We start from the raw sequence: 11,821 nt of genomic DNA, 5'->3' as shown, positions 1-11,821 counted from the left end.
AATACAACCCGTTATATGTATGGGTTCCCCAAATCACATTGTAGTTGGTTTAATCCAGGAGTATTTAACGCCGTGCCGGGGTTAGGGGGCAGGGGTTAGGGGGCAGGAGGCAGGGGGCAGGGGTTAGGGGTTAGGGGGCAGGAGGCAGGGGGCAGGGGTTAGTGGTTAGGGGGCAGGAGGCAGGGGTTAGGGGTTAGGGGTTAGGGGTTAGGGGGCAGGAGGCAGGGGTTAGGGGTTAGGGGTTAGGGGTTAGGGGGCAGGAGGCAGGGGTTAGGGGTTAGGGGGCAGGAGGCAGGGGGCAGAGGTTAGGGGTTAGGGGTTAGGGGTCAGGAGGCAGGGGTTAGGGGTTAGTGGTTAGCGGGCAGGAGGCAGGGGTTAGGGGTTAGGGGGCAGGAGGCAGGGGTTAGGGGTTAGGGGTTAGGGGGCAGGAGGCAGGGGTTAGGGGTTAGGGGTTAGGGGGCAGGAGGCAGGAGGCAGGGGTTAGGGGTTAGGGGTTAGGGGGCAGGAGGCAGGGGTTAGGGGTTAGGGGTTAGGGGTTAGGAGGCAGAGGTTAGGGGTTAGGGGGCAGGAGGCAGGGGTTAGGGGTTAGGGGTTAGGGGGCAGGAGGCAGGAGGCAGGGGTTAGGGGTTAGGGGTTAGGGGGCAGGAGGCAGGGGTTAGGGGTTAGGGGGCAGGAGGCAGGGGTTAGGGGTTAGGGGGCAGGAGGCAGGGGTTAGGGGTTAGGGGGCAGGAGGCAGGGGTTAGGGGTTAGGGGGCAGGGTTGTGCTCTTTCCAAGCTGAGGCCGTAAAGTGTAATAAATCGGGTTCAGATCAGAAGTCCGAGCTCGCAAATACTGGGAAGCTGACGTGACATGTATCCACCAATCAGAGCCCGGACCCTCCCGTCTCCCCCAGACCACAGCAACGTCGCATTGTCGTTGGTGAAAGAAACGGGCTTTTACTTTGGAAGACACGCCACGCCGGACGTGTCAGGCTGTGCTTTAAGCGTGAAAATCCTCGGCCAAACCGGAAGCGAGCAGCAGTACTTCGCAGAACGTTCGAGAGGTAAGAAGGTGATCGCGCTTCGACGCAGAGTTCCTCCCCGCGCCATCATTTATTATTATTATTATCATCAACACATTGAACCGAGGCTGTTTAATGTTTGGCATCTTTTCCAGCGCCGCGTTTCACCGAACAGCGTTGACGATGCGTTCTCGTCCCTTTAGCTACCGTTAGCCACCTGCTCACTTAGCACTTGGGCTCAGACTATTTCCTGGAGCGAAGCGGTGATTATGACGTCACATGTTACCGTTAAAACAAATGAACGCTGAAAATACATTAAACGTGTGCCGTGTGACGTACGCCTCACATTTACGAACAGTTCGTGTGCAGTGAAAGGTTTCGTGTCGCATCGGTTCTGCTTTTTGGCGTCAAGTGCGTGAAACCGGAGCCAGGCAATAGCTGGCTCCCATTGCGCCTCGACCGGAGTGGATCGCAGATGTGATCGATCCTAATCAAAAAGCCGCATCCGCGGAGCGAGCCGCGGCCTGGTCGCTCGGGGCCAGTTGATGAGCCCGCACTTTGAGCCTTTTCAAACCCGATGGATAACAATTAACAATGCGCTCATTTTCCAAGGCCCCCCCCCCTCCCCACACAAAGAACCCGAGGCCGTTCCAGATCCTCCCGCTGAGCCTGGCTCCCCTTTGTCCGGACTGTCGCCGAGTCGGGTCTGGATCTCTGACCGCCACGGCCATTAAAAACATCTGAGCAGCAGGACTACACCAGCCTGAGCAGCAGCAGCAGCCTCCCTTCACTGGCTCTGGACGATCCGCGTTGTGTTTATGTCTTTGTTTTGCGAAAACGGTAAGAGAGGGAACTGACCACGGTTTATTTCATCACAACTGTTGTCGTTTGGTGCTTTATTCGTGTTGTGTAACGGTCCGCGGGCGTGTGTAGTCGCCAGCGTGTGGATCAAAATGGCGGCTCCCAGTGCGTCACTCGTGTGCTGGGTCTGGTGACGCACTCTGCACCAAGCAGCCGCCTCGTCCACGGCTCGGAAATAGATGGATTCATAGATGGATTGATTCAGATTAATGGATAGATACTTTATTCATTCTCAGGGAAATTCATTTTTACAACACACATTAAAACAATGGGCTATAATGATGGCGTGTTGGAAAAATGCCAAGATAAACCTAAACAAAGAAAGAGAAATTGGCATTGTACAATAAGCCTAAAAATAGATACATTTGCAATACACCGAAAACCTATGAAAAAATACTTGAATGCACCTCCCCCTGGGACCTGCAGTGGGGGGGGGGGTCTGAACCACAGACCAGAGTGTGTGATGCACTGATCATAGTTAGTGTTCTTTTTTTATTCTTCTTTTATTGTCATAATGTCTGTTTGATTTCCATGACTGTGAAACTGCAAAGGAGGCCTGATGTTGTTCAATGTTCTCCCGCAGGGGGAGAGTGCGTTGGCAGCAGCTAGGCCACTGTCTGTGTGACCCACTAACGGCGCTAGGCCTCATGACCAAATCAAGAGGCCTTTGCATTAGTTTTAAGACCAGAATGGGTTTATTTCGGCTAAATAGATTTTCATATTTCCCTTTGAATTTGTATTGGTATACGTTGCTGCATTGTTGCACAACCAAAAAAAGCTTAAGGGGCCCTAATGAAGTGGTAAAAAAGAAAAAATATACCATACGTGTTCTATCCTCATGATAAATGAAGACTGGGGCTGAATGGCTTTAATCATTTTCTGTTATTGCTGTGGGTATAAATAGAGATGGAATTTTCTGTCCAGGATTGGTTAATTTAAATATGTGTAAATACTATAAAATAGACTGGGATAACAATGGATTAGAAAGTCTAAATGACTACAATTTGATTACAGTTTAGATTCCCCACCCAATGTGGATTTACATAATGGTTAAATGGTATAAGGATGCATCCTGAGATTCTCTGCAAATATCTCTCTTGGCTGCATAGTACACATTTTCCATGTTCTGTGCTAGCTCAGAGATGCATGTTAATGTGTGCACATTTTAAATGGACTCCAGCTTGCTTGGTAAGTGTGGTTGATTCTGGTGATGCTAATCAGTCTCCCTCTGCTTTTCCCAGAGCTGTTGCGCAGCCGTTGGAACCTGTGTGGTGGAAATCTCTCCTTCAAGCAAGCAGCTTGCAGCCACAGCGGCACAGCGTTTTTCATGTCAGAGACCGAGCACGCTTGCAGTCGTTTATGTCATCCCCTCTTTTCCAGACAGAAGATCCCGAAAAATCCCCATTCAAGATCCTTTTATCTTACTGATAGTGCTCACATCCAGCCAAAATGTCTGTCAACGTCAACCGCAGCGTGTCAGACCAGTTCTATCGCTACAAGATGCCCCGTTTGATCGCCAAGGTGCTCCTCACACTTAGACTGCAAAGATGCTGTTTCCAATGTATAAAAATGAGAATTTTAAACTTTTTTTTTTCCGTCATCCAGGTTGAAGGCAAAGGGAACGGGATCAAGACCGTCATTGTCAACATGGTTGATGTTGCCAAGGCACTGAACAGGCCTCCAACATGTAAGAATCCAATCTGTCGGCCGACACAGTCACTAGTTTGAGAAGAAGCATCAGGAATGCTTCATTACTTGGGATCTACCATAAAATATCCAGCACAAGGCACTTTGTCAGGGTGTATGCAAGTCCTTAAAGTGTCTAGAAAATCTTAAACAGTTTTTTCAAATATAAGGCATTTAACAAGTCATTAAATAGTCTTTAGTTCTTAAAATGTATTTTTTAACCATATATTCTGTGGATTAGAGCGGCTAGACCAGTATAAGTTCAGAGTATAAGTAACATTTAACTGTAACCCATTATTACGTTTACACAATCTCATCAGATGTAGTGTTATATCACATTAGCAAAATGATATTGTTCAGCTCCACCCTGTCTCCACTTTGGCATTAAGACTTGCACAATATTTTCTGCCGTCTGTTTTGTTAAAGCTTTTCTCTTTCTAATGTCACTGGATCTCTGTCCGCAGACCCAACCAAGTTTTTTGGTTGCGAACTCGGTGCTCAGACCCAGTTTGATGCCAAGAACGATCGCTACATCGTGAATGGATCCCATGAGGCAAACAAGTTGCAGGACATGCTTGATGGGTTCATCAGGAAATTTGTGCTGTGTCCCGAGTGTGACAACCCTGAAACTGATCTGGTAAATAATTCACACCGTCTGGGAAGTGAAACCCAAACCATCACCTGCTCCAACAATGGTAGATCTTGTACACATAGTATGCATTAAAAATGCATATTTCTTTCCCACATATTTCTTAATTTCTTGTATATTTTACCAAAATGTCACATTCTCACCTCAACACAAAAATATCTGAAATTCTGTCAAAGGGAAAGCCCTGGAATTCAAATATTTAAAAAGTATTTATTTTTGACATCAAGTAATTGGTTGGGGAGGAACCGCTTGTTACCCTTTGACTTCGTGACTATTTTCGTCCATGTGATGCCACTTTTACACTGTCCCTTTTGTCTCCTTAAACTCCATAGCATGTCAATCCCAAAAAACAAACCATTGGAAACTCCTGTAAGGCCTGTGGATACCGGGGCATGCTAGACACCAGACACAAACTCTGCACGTTCATCCTCAAAAACCCACCAGGTGAGTGAACACATGAACTGCAGTCGGTGGGGATCTGCTTGGTGAGGCTGATTTTCTGCTCTAGTGGCTGAATTGTGCCGTGAACAAAGCCACGTGTGAGGAATGCCACGTCACATAGTTCAGTCCAGGGGTGGGCAACCTGCGGCCCGGGGGCCATTTCTGGCCCCAGTGGAGTTTCCTACATCTGATGTAGCTGTTGAATTTATACAAGGAGTCAGTCGTAGTCTATGTAACAACAATTTGGAAAACAAAATTATGAAACCTAAGATATATAAATAAAACAAAAAAACACCCATCCTTTTTTATTTTCAATTCAACAAGATTCAAGTGACCAAATTTGCCATAAACTAACGATATTTGGAATGTGTGTATAAACATTTTAGCCCATCATTTTAGGTGGTTCATAGTAGTCGATGGGCTATTGTGAGTAAGATTGTAATGCCACCCGAATGAGGTTGAATTCACTGGCCAGCAGGTTTTGGGTGTGGTCAGCCTTCACATTTGGGGACGCCGATTTTAAAACATTGACAGAACTTAACTGGACTGAAGGTGCCAGTATGCTCTCTGTTAAAACAGAACCTTTTGAACACAATGACACAACCAACAAAAATTAAGCGCAGTGTTTTGGTCCGGCCCCGCCCGGTTCTTTCCTCGCTGTATCGTTGTAAAAACACTTCCTGTTGAGAATATTGACATGGGTGTTTGGGGGGGGGGTATTCTCCAGTAGTTCTCTTTGGTAAACTTGATGAGTTTCCCGTTCCGGCAACAGAGGCGACTGATACTGGATCTGCAACCGCAAAAAAAGACAAAGAGAAGAAGAACCGCAAGAAGGACAAGGAGAACGGCTCCGGCAGCGGAGAGGCCGGGAACCACAACGACATCGACGCTCCCGACGCTGTGGTGCGTATCCTACACTACTACTAGTGCCACTACTAGGTTTGGATGAATATGTCAGCAGCTATATATATATATATATATATCTCTCTCTCTATCAAGATTCAAGAGGTTTATTCGTCACATACATATACATACTTTCGTGTGTGTGTAATTACAAACACACAGGTACACCTCCCTTAACGGCCAGCTCTCTGACCAGTCTGTATTGTACACTGTACGATACTGCTGCGTCTTAGCGTCAAGTAGCTCATTGTGCATCACCCTTTATATCTATACTATATACACTGTATAAATCTCATCACCGTTCTCAGTCTTGTTCCTGCAGTCTTGTCAGTATTCACTACATTAGCTTTCGCAATCGGCACACCCCCTTACCGTAAAATAACACGGGTTCTCGCTTATCGACCTGGTCCTAAAGAATAGACCTCTTGAATATTTTTTTTGGGGGGGGGGGCTTTTGTCCTTTTATTTAGCTAATTGAATGCCCTGTAAAGTACAATTCGAGGCGTGTGTTAATAGGAACTGGTATTCCGCGTTGCCGCTTTAACCGCACCCAGTGCTTTTCACCCCATCTGAATAAATCCACAAAAAGAAGAAATGATCACCACCTTTTTTTTTTTTCGTCTTTTCATATTACAAAAGCTAAAATGTTGAAGAGCCCACTTAATATAACAAACAACAGTTTTGGGATCACTCCATACTTAGTTTGTCACCAAACTAAGCCTTTTTTCATGACCTCTGGGGGGTATTGTGTGGGCGTGGTGATGGATTTGCATCTTTAGTTTCACTGGTTGTTGTTCCAGAGTTTCCAATTGAAACCCCTCCCATAAACAACACATGTTTTTATTTGTCTATGATGAACCAAAGTTTCACTGAACATACGCGATTCACTACTATTGTCTGCCAATTGATCTTTGATAATAAACTGACGTTGATGGGACTACAATTGTTAGTGGTGGGCTGTCGCACATTGAAAATTCATGATATTTTCCTCCAATTGTTGGATTGTTTTTTAACTCGACCTATTTTCAAAACTGAGTTTTGGAGTTCATCATCCATTGTTCAACTCTGAACAACAGCACAAACTGAAATCTGACGGTTCCTTTGACGCACAGATGCAGATCAAGACAAGCCTCTGATATTCTGTGTGTCAAGTCAGAATGTGAAACTGTTTTGATGAAATAAGGTTATAAATTATCCCGGACTACACCGGGTCTTTGCATGGTATAAAAAAAAATATGTGCCGCAGACTGGGAGGTCCCCGCCATTTGCAGTCTGGAAAATGTCTGGTGATGGGTTTGAAAAGTGAAAGATGTGGAAAAGTGCCACCTTCTTAAAATTATCATTGTTATAAAACATTAAATGAAGGAAATGGGAATGTTACAGAATAATAGAGGAGTTGTGCTACTATAGTGAGCAAGAACTTGGAAAGAAAATATTAACCCAGTAAATGTACAGGAAGATGTTATCACCTGCTGGGCATTGCTGACTGTCACACCTCTTCTGGTGCCCATGGGTCAGTCAGAAACCACCATTCACCAACGTTTCGCTCCTTTAATTCTGGAACGTCTCCTGGTGGCGGAGCAGTGACAGGGACGTCTCCCTGTCACCCCCTGCAGCTGATAGTTGTTCTCCCCTGTGGCTGTTGTCTGGGGTTAGGTGTTCTTTCCCCAACACCTATCCTTCCTCTTCAGCCAGAGCCAAAAGCTCCCTTTCTCAGCCTCCTCTGCCAGGTCCTTTGTTGCCCTCTTTAGCCTCCCTCCCGTCACTCCTGCATTCCTCAAGAGGCGTGTGGTTGATAACCCCAAAAACCCTCGGCATCCGACCTCCACTGGGTAGATGGTAGCCTTCCAGCCAGGGGTGTGGTTAACAGCATTGTTCCCACCCATTACCTGCCTCTGAAGTGTGGAATACTTCAGGCTCTTTTGAAGGGCATTTTCATTTTTGAGCACAAAGCAGATTGCCATAGATTGAAACCATTTGGTTTAATTAGCCAACATTTTTGATACTAAAACCTTGTGCTGAACCTCATTTGTCCATAAATCTACCTTTGAATGTTCTCATTGTCCTTTGAAGGTTAAGTATTGAACTCTGATACTGGAGTACGTTGGCCTGGCTGAGGATTTTGTCTTCCCTAAAAATTCTCTTCCTCCATTAGACGTTTTGTATGTGGAGCCTAAAGCAGTTTTAGACTCCTACGCCTACGTCACCCTCTAGTGGTGACAATGGGTAACGGCGCTGCACGATGAAAGGAGGATTATAAAGCTTCCAATGTGACAACAGGCTCCACCGATGCATTGTGAGGCTAGAGGTTTTTGTGCTGTGTAGTCAAAGCGTCTCTCTTGGTCTCCCTCCCTCCGTACAGGATCGAAATGATGACGACGAGGACTGGGCGGAGGAGACCACCGAGGAGGCTCAGCGGCGTCGCATGGAGGAAATCAGCGACCGCGCCAAGAACCTGACGCTGAGCGAGGACTTGGAGAAAACACTGGAGGAGAGGGTCAACCTCTTCTACAACTTCGTCAAGGTGAGCGTAACCATGGCGATGCGGGGGAAGTATTCACCTTCTGGTGTGGGAGTTCCATTCCACGTCCTGGGCTAGGTGATGCAGTATGAACTTTTATAATTACTACATTTATTACTACTATTTCACCATCTTTATGACTTTCGTTTATTTTTTTTAGTTCGGCCTTGATTTTGCCATAACACTCTCTAGTACCCCAGACCTTTGGTCACATTTTGGATCCTAACACCAAACAATGTCTACCAAATCCAACCATGTTTTTACTAGAACACTGAAATATTGAAGTGTTTTTCCACTTCAAGGAAACTCAGAACGTTTCTCTGTGGTCAAGTGGCCGTAGATGGAGGAAACCCCCACAGCCGCTGTTCAAACTTGTGTTGTGACTGTTGGTGTGGTTTTGGTGCTGTCTCATCCATCCATATGACGGGTTGTGGTGAGGTGGATGCTGCTGATTAAACTGCCTCCTCCGTGTCCAACACGCATCATCATCAGATATTTCCTAATTTGACCTTTCACAACTAGTCACCTGAAATGGTTGGCTAAAGATTTTAGCTGTGGTTCCTCCAAAATGCCACTTTGACCCCTGACACTGAAATACATTTGGGAAAATTGCACTTCCAAACAGGAAGTAGATGCAGCGTCCATAGTTAAGTGCTATTAAGGAAACCAGCCGTTGTTTGATTTTAGCATAAGAAAGAAAGCGGGACGATCGATGCGGCCGACAAGGAGATCCTGGCGGAGGCGGAGCGTCTGGACGTCAAGGCCATGGGCCCCCTCATCCTCAGCGAGCTGCTGTTCAACGAGAACATCCGCGACCAGATCAAGAAGTACAAACGCCACTTCCTACGGGTGAGGAGTTGTGATGTGGAGAAGAAAGAAAAGGAAAAAAAAAATTCTATTGACGGATATATTGAAATTAGATAATACGTTATGTATACAAAACATAGTTAAAAAGGCTTGAAGTCCATCATACTTTGTATATAATTAATGTGATGCTCCCTACCTCATTAAAGTAGTGGATGCTTACGCTCTGGCCACTCGTGTCCAAAGGTCTTTATTTTTTATTGCGACTCGATCTGCTGTTTACACGCCTTATGAGAATCGTGGCGCATATGAATCGAACACTTAAATGGGATGCAAAATGGCAAATCTGGCCTTGATATTCCACAAAACGCTTTAAAGGGAGTCTTGAACCGTAGCCGCCTGTGTGAGGGTGTTAGTGGTCTCGCCCTGTCTTTCCCTCACCCTGTCTCTCCCTCAGTTCTGCCACAACAACAAGAAGGCCCAGAAGTACCTGCTGGGCGGCTTTGAGTGCCTGGTGAAGCTGCACCAGGCACAGCTGTTGCCCCGCGTCCCCGTCATCCTCAAAGCTCTGTACGACGACGACCTGCTGGAGGAGGACGTCATCTTCACCTGGGCAGAGAAGGCACCAAGCTTTTTTTTTTTTTATTATTATTATTATTATTATTATTATTATTAGGGGTTATCTAACTGACTTCCTTGTTTGGATATAATCTATATATAACCTTAAGAAGACTGAATTCATGTGAAGAAATTACTGTTTTGATTCAAAGATATGTACATTTGAGTTAATTTATTTCTTGGTTTATAAAATACACTGTCAAGGCATTTTTCTGTTGGTTTTACAAAGTTCCTTCAAATAATTCTGTTCCCCAAAATGGATGAATAATAGTGATTATCATTTCAGCCATAATCTTGCAGTCCTACTTCAGAATGAAACCACCGTTAGTTGCAGTGTAGTAAACCACGCCATCCCATAATAGAACTACACTGAACCGGTTGGAAGGAATGAACTCCTCCAGTCACAAAACACACCGCAACAGAGAGACGGAGCACACCCCGACATTGAACTTTAACGAGGGGGCTGTGCACTGCTGCCTCCTCGTACAGACCATTTCCATGGAACGTCCTGAGTTTACTTTCCAGATAAAGTTTTATGATAAAGTTTTGTGGACGAAGGAAACACAAAACACACGGTGGCAGAACATGGCGCCCTAATTGTATGAGCGTGACCTTGTCTCCTTGCTACAAAGTCGTGCTTCTCCTCCGCAGGTTTCTAAGAAGTACGTCTCCAAGGAGCTGGCCAAGGAGATCCACAGCCGAGCCGCGCCCTTCGTCAAGTGGCTGAAGGAGGCGGAGGAGGAGAGCGAGGGCAGCGAGCAGGAGGAGGAGGAGGACGACGACGAGAACGTGGAGGTAACGCTGTTCACCTTCACAGGCGGGGCTGTACCAACCACGCCCTGGAAATTAAAAAAAAAAAAAAAAAGTCTCCATGTCCAGCGGCTCTTAGCGCTGGAACGTTGAAGTTGAGCCTTTTCAGTGTCGTCGCCCAAAAACATGATTTGGTGTCGACCGCGTTGAACGGCGCTCGTCTCCAAGGGGCGAACGCTGAGCTTCACTTCAACGAGGAAGAGAATCCAGAGCAACCCTGTGTGCTTGTTTGTTTCCTCCGCCCAGGTGGTGTACTCCTCCTCTGCCCGGGAGCTCAAGGTGGAGACGGTGAAGCCAGACAAACCCAACAAAGAAGAGGACGACATTGATATTGACGCAATCTAAAGCTAAAATAAAATGCGAGGAGGAAAAAGAAGAAGCAGCGTCAGCGTGTGGGGCTTTGAGGGAGATGCTTCTTGTGTTGTGGCTTTGACTCACACCACCTCCGACCGCTCCACCCCGACCCCGCCCCAAACCCCTGCTTTGTGGCATGATTTAACATAGCGCTTTTCTTGCTGCGCATTAACGATGTAATTTGAGATGTATCCAGTCTGAGAAATGAAGTTGCTTCTGGAGTTCTAATCATGGGTTTTCTTTTTTTGGGGGGGAATCATTTGACTGCACATTTCAACTTTTTTTTTTCTTTTCTTTGTCTGTATTTTTCCAGTTAATAAAGAATGTTTTGCTATCCACCCCACGTCAGGATGTTTTCACTGGGCAACTGAGGCGCCGCCTTTCTGGGTTTATGAAGCGGGTTTGATGTGTAAAACAAAACCCAACGTCTTCAGTCGTCGTGTCGAATGCAAAAAAGAAAACGTGTCGATGGGGAAACTCGATTCCATTCAAAGACTTGAATTAACGAGAAACAGCTTCTGGGAGCAAGAAGTCAATATCTCAGACCTTCATTTGGGTGGAATCTTATGTCTTCTAAATGAATCAACTAAAAATAAAACATCGGACACTTATTTCCCAAATTAAATAGTGGCTTGACGCTCCACTTTAAACCTTCCATTTACAAAAAGGATTATTTTACTTAAAATGTAGTTCTCAGGTCTGATGGATGACAATGGTTCATTTCAACAGACCATGTTCAAATAAATACTCTACGTAAGATGCAAAGTCTCACGTGTGCGATTATATACAATACAAAGTACAGCGAGTGCAAGGAGGTAAGAAGAATTTCTTTAGTATTTTTCTTTAGTTGTGGTCATAATACTGTGTGTATGGAGGGAGAGCGGAAAATAGCGGCTGAGCTGCATAATAAAACCCAACGCATTTGAATAGATGTCATTTGAAAGACCTTTACCATGTGACTTCTGATCTGCCTTTTTCATACTTTCATGCACAGTACAGCAGTGACTTAATATTTTTGCGGATTGTCACATTTTATTTCTTCGATAATTTCAACAACCTCTTAGATGGAAAATGTTTTTGAGTTCTCGTATTTCATTGTTTAATATTTTTTAATACAGTTATCGGGAGTAAAACCACTGCCGCTCTGTGTGAAAGCTTAAAAGAAAAATAGAT

General features: G+C 45.4%; 1 protein-coding gene across 1 annotated transcript; it reads left to right on the top strand.

Moving 5' to 3' along the window:
• The first annotated feature begins 1,050 nt into the window (after nucleotides 1–1,050).
• On the top strand, nucleotides 1,051–10,986 carry eif5 (eukaryotic translation initiation factor 5). Its single transcript, XM_080012933.1, has 11 exons — nucleotides 1,051–1,841; nucleotides 3,104–3,383; nucleotides 3,468–3,549; nucleotides 4,013–4,185; nucleotides 4,530–4,641; nucleotides 5,411–5,541; nucleotides 7,904–8,065; nucleotides 8,750–8,911; nucleotides 9,324–9,488; nucleotides 10,136–10,279; nucleotides 10,541–10,986. Exons 2-11 carry the CDS (start codon nucleotides 3,312–3,314, stop codon nucleotides 10,637–10,639), a joined length of 1,302 nt encoding a protein of 433 aa, XP_079869059.1. The 5' UTR covers nucleotides 1,051–1,841; nucleotides 3,104–3,311; the 3' UTR covers nucleotides 10,640–10,986.
• Nucleotides 10,987–11,821: the final 835 nt, after the last annotated feature.

This window comes from Zeus faber, assembly GCF_960531495.2.
Source record: "Zeus faber genome assembly, chromosome: 13".
NCBI lineage: Eukaryota > Metazoa > Chordata > Actinopteri > Zeiformes > Zeidae > Zeus > Zeus faber.
The sequence above is the reverse complement of the archived record's forward strand: the minus strand, read 5'-3'. Positions and strand labels throughout refer to the sequence as shown.

What these genes read in the sequence shown, in the direction of transcription:
- eif5 (XM_080012933.1), top strand. Translation starts at nt 3,312, where the DNA reads ATGTCTGTCAACGTCAACCGCAGCGTGTCAGACCAGTTCTATCGCTAC. An exon ending in CATCCTCAAAAACCCACCAG is followed by an intron (nt 4,642 to 5,410) that starts GTGAGTGAACAC and finishes TTCCGGCAACAG; the next exon opens with AGGCGACTGATACTGGATCT. An exon ending in ACAAACGCCACTTCCTACGG is followed by an intron (nt 8,912 to 9,323) that starts GTGAGGAGTTGT and finishes TCTCTCCCTCAG; the next exon opens with TTCTGCCACAACAACAAGAA.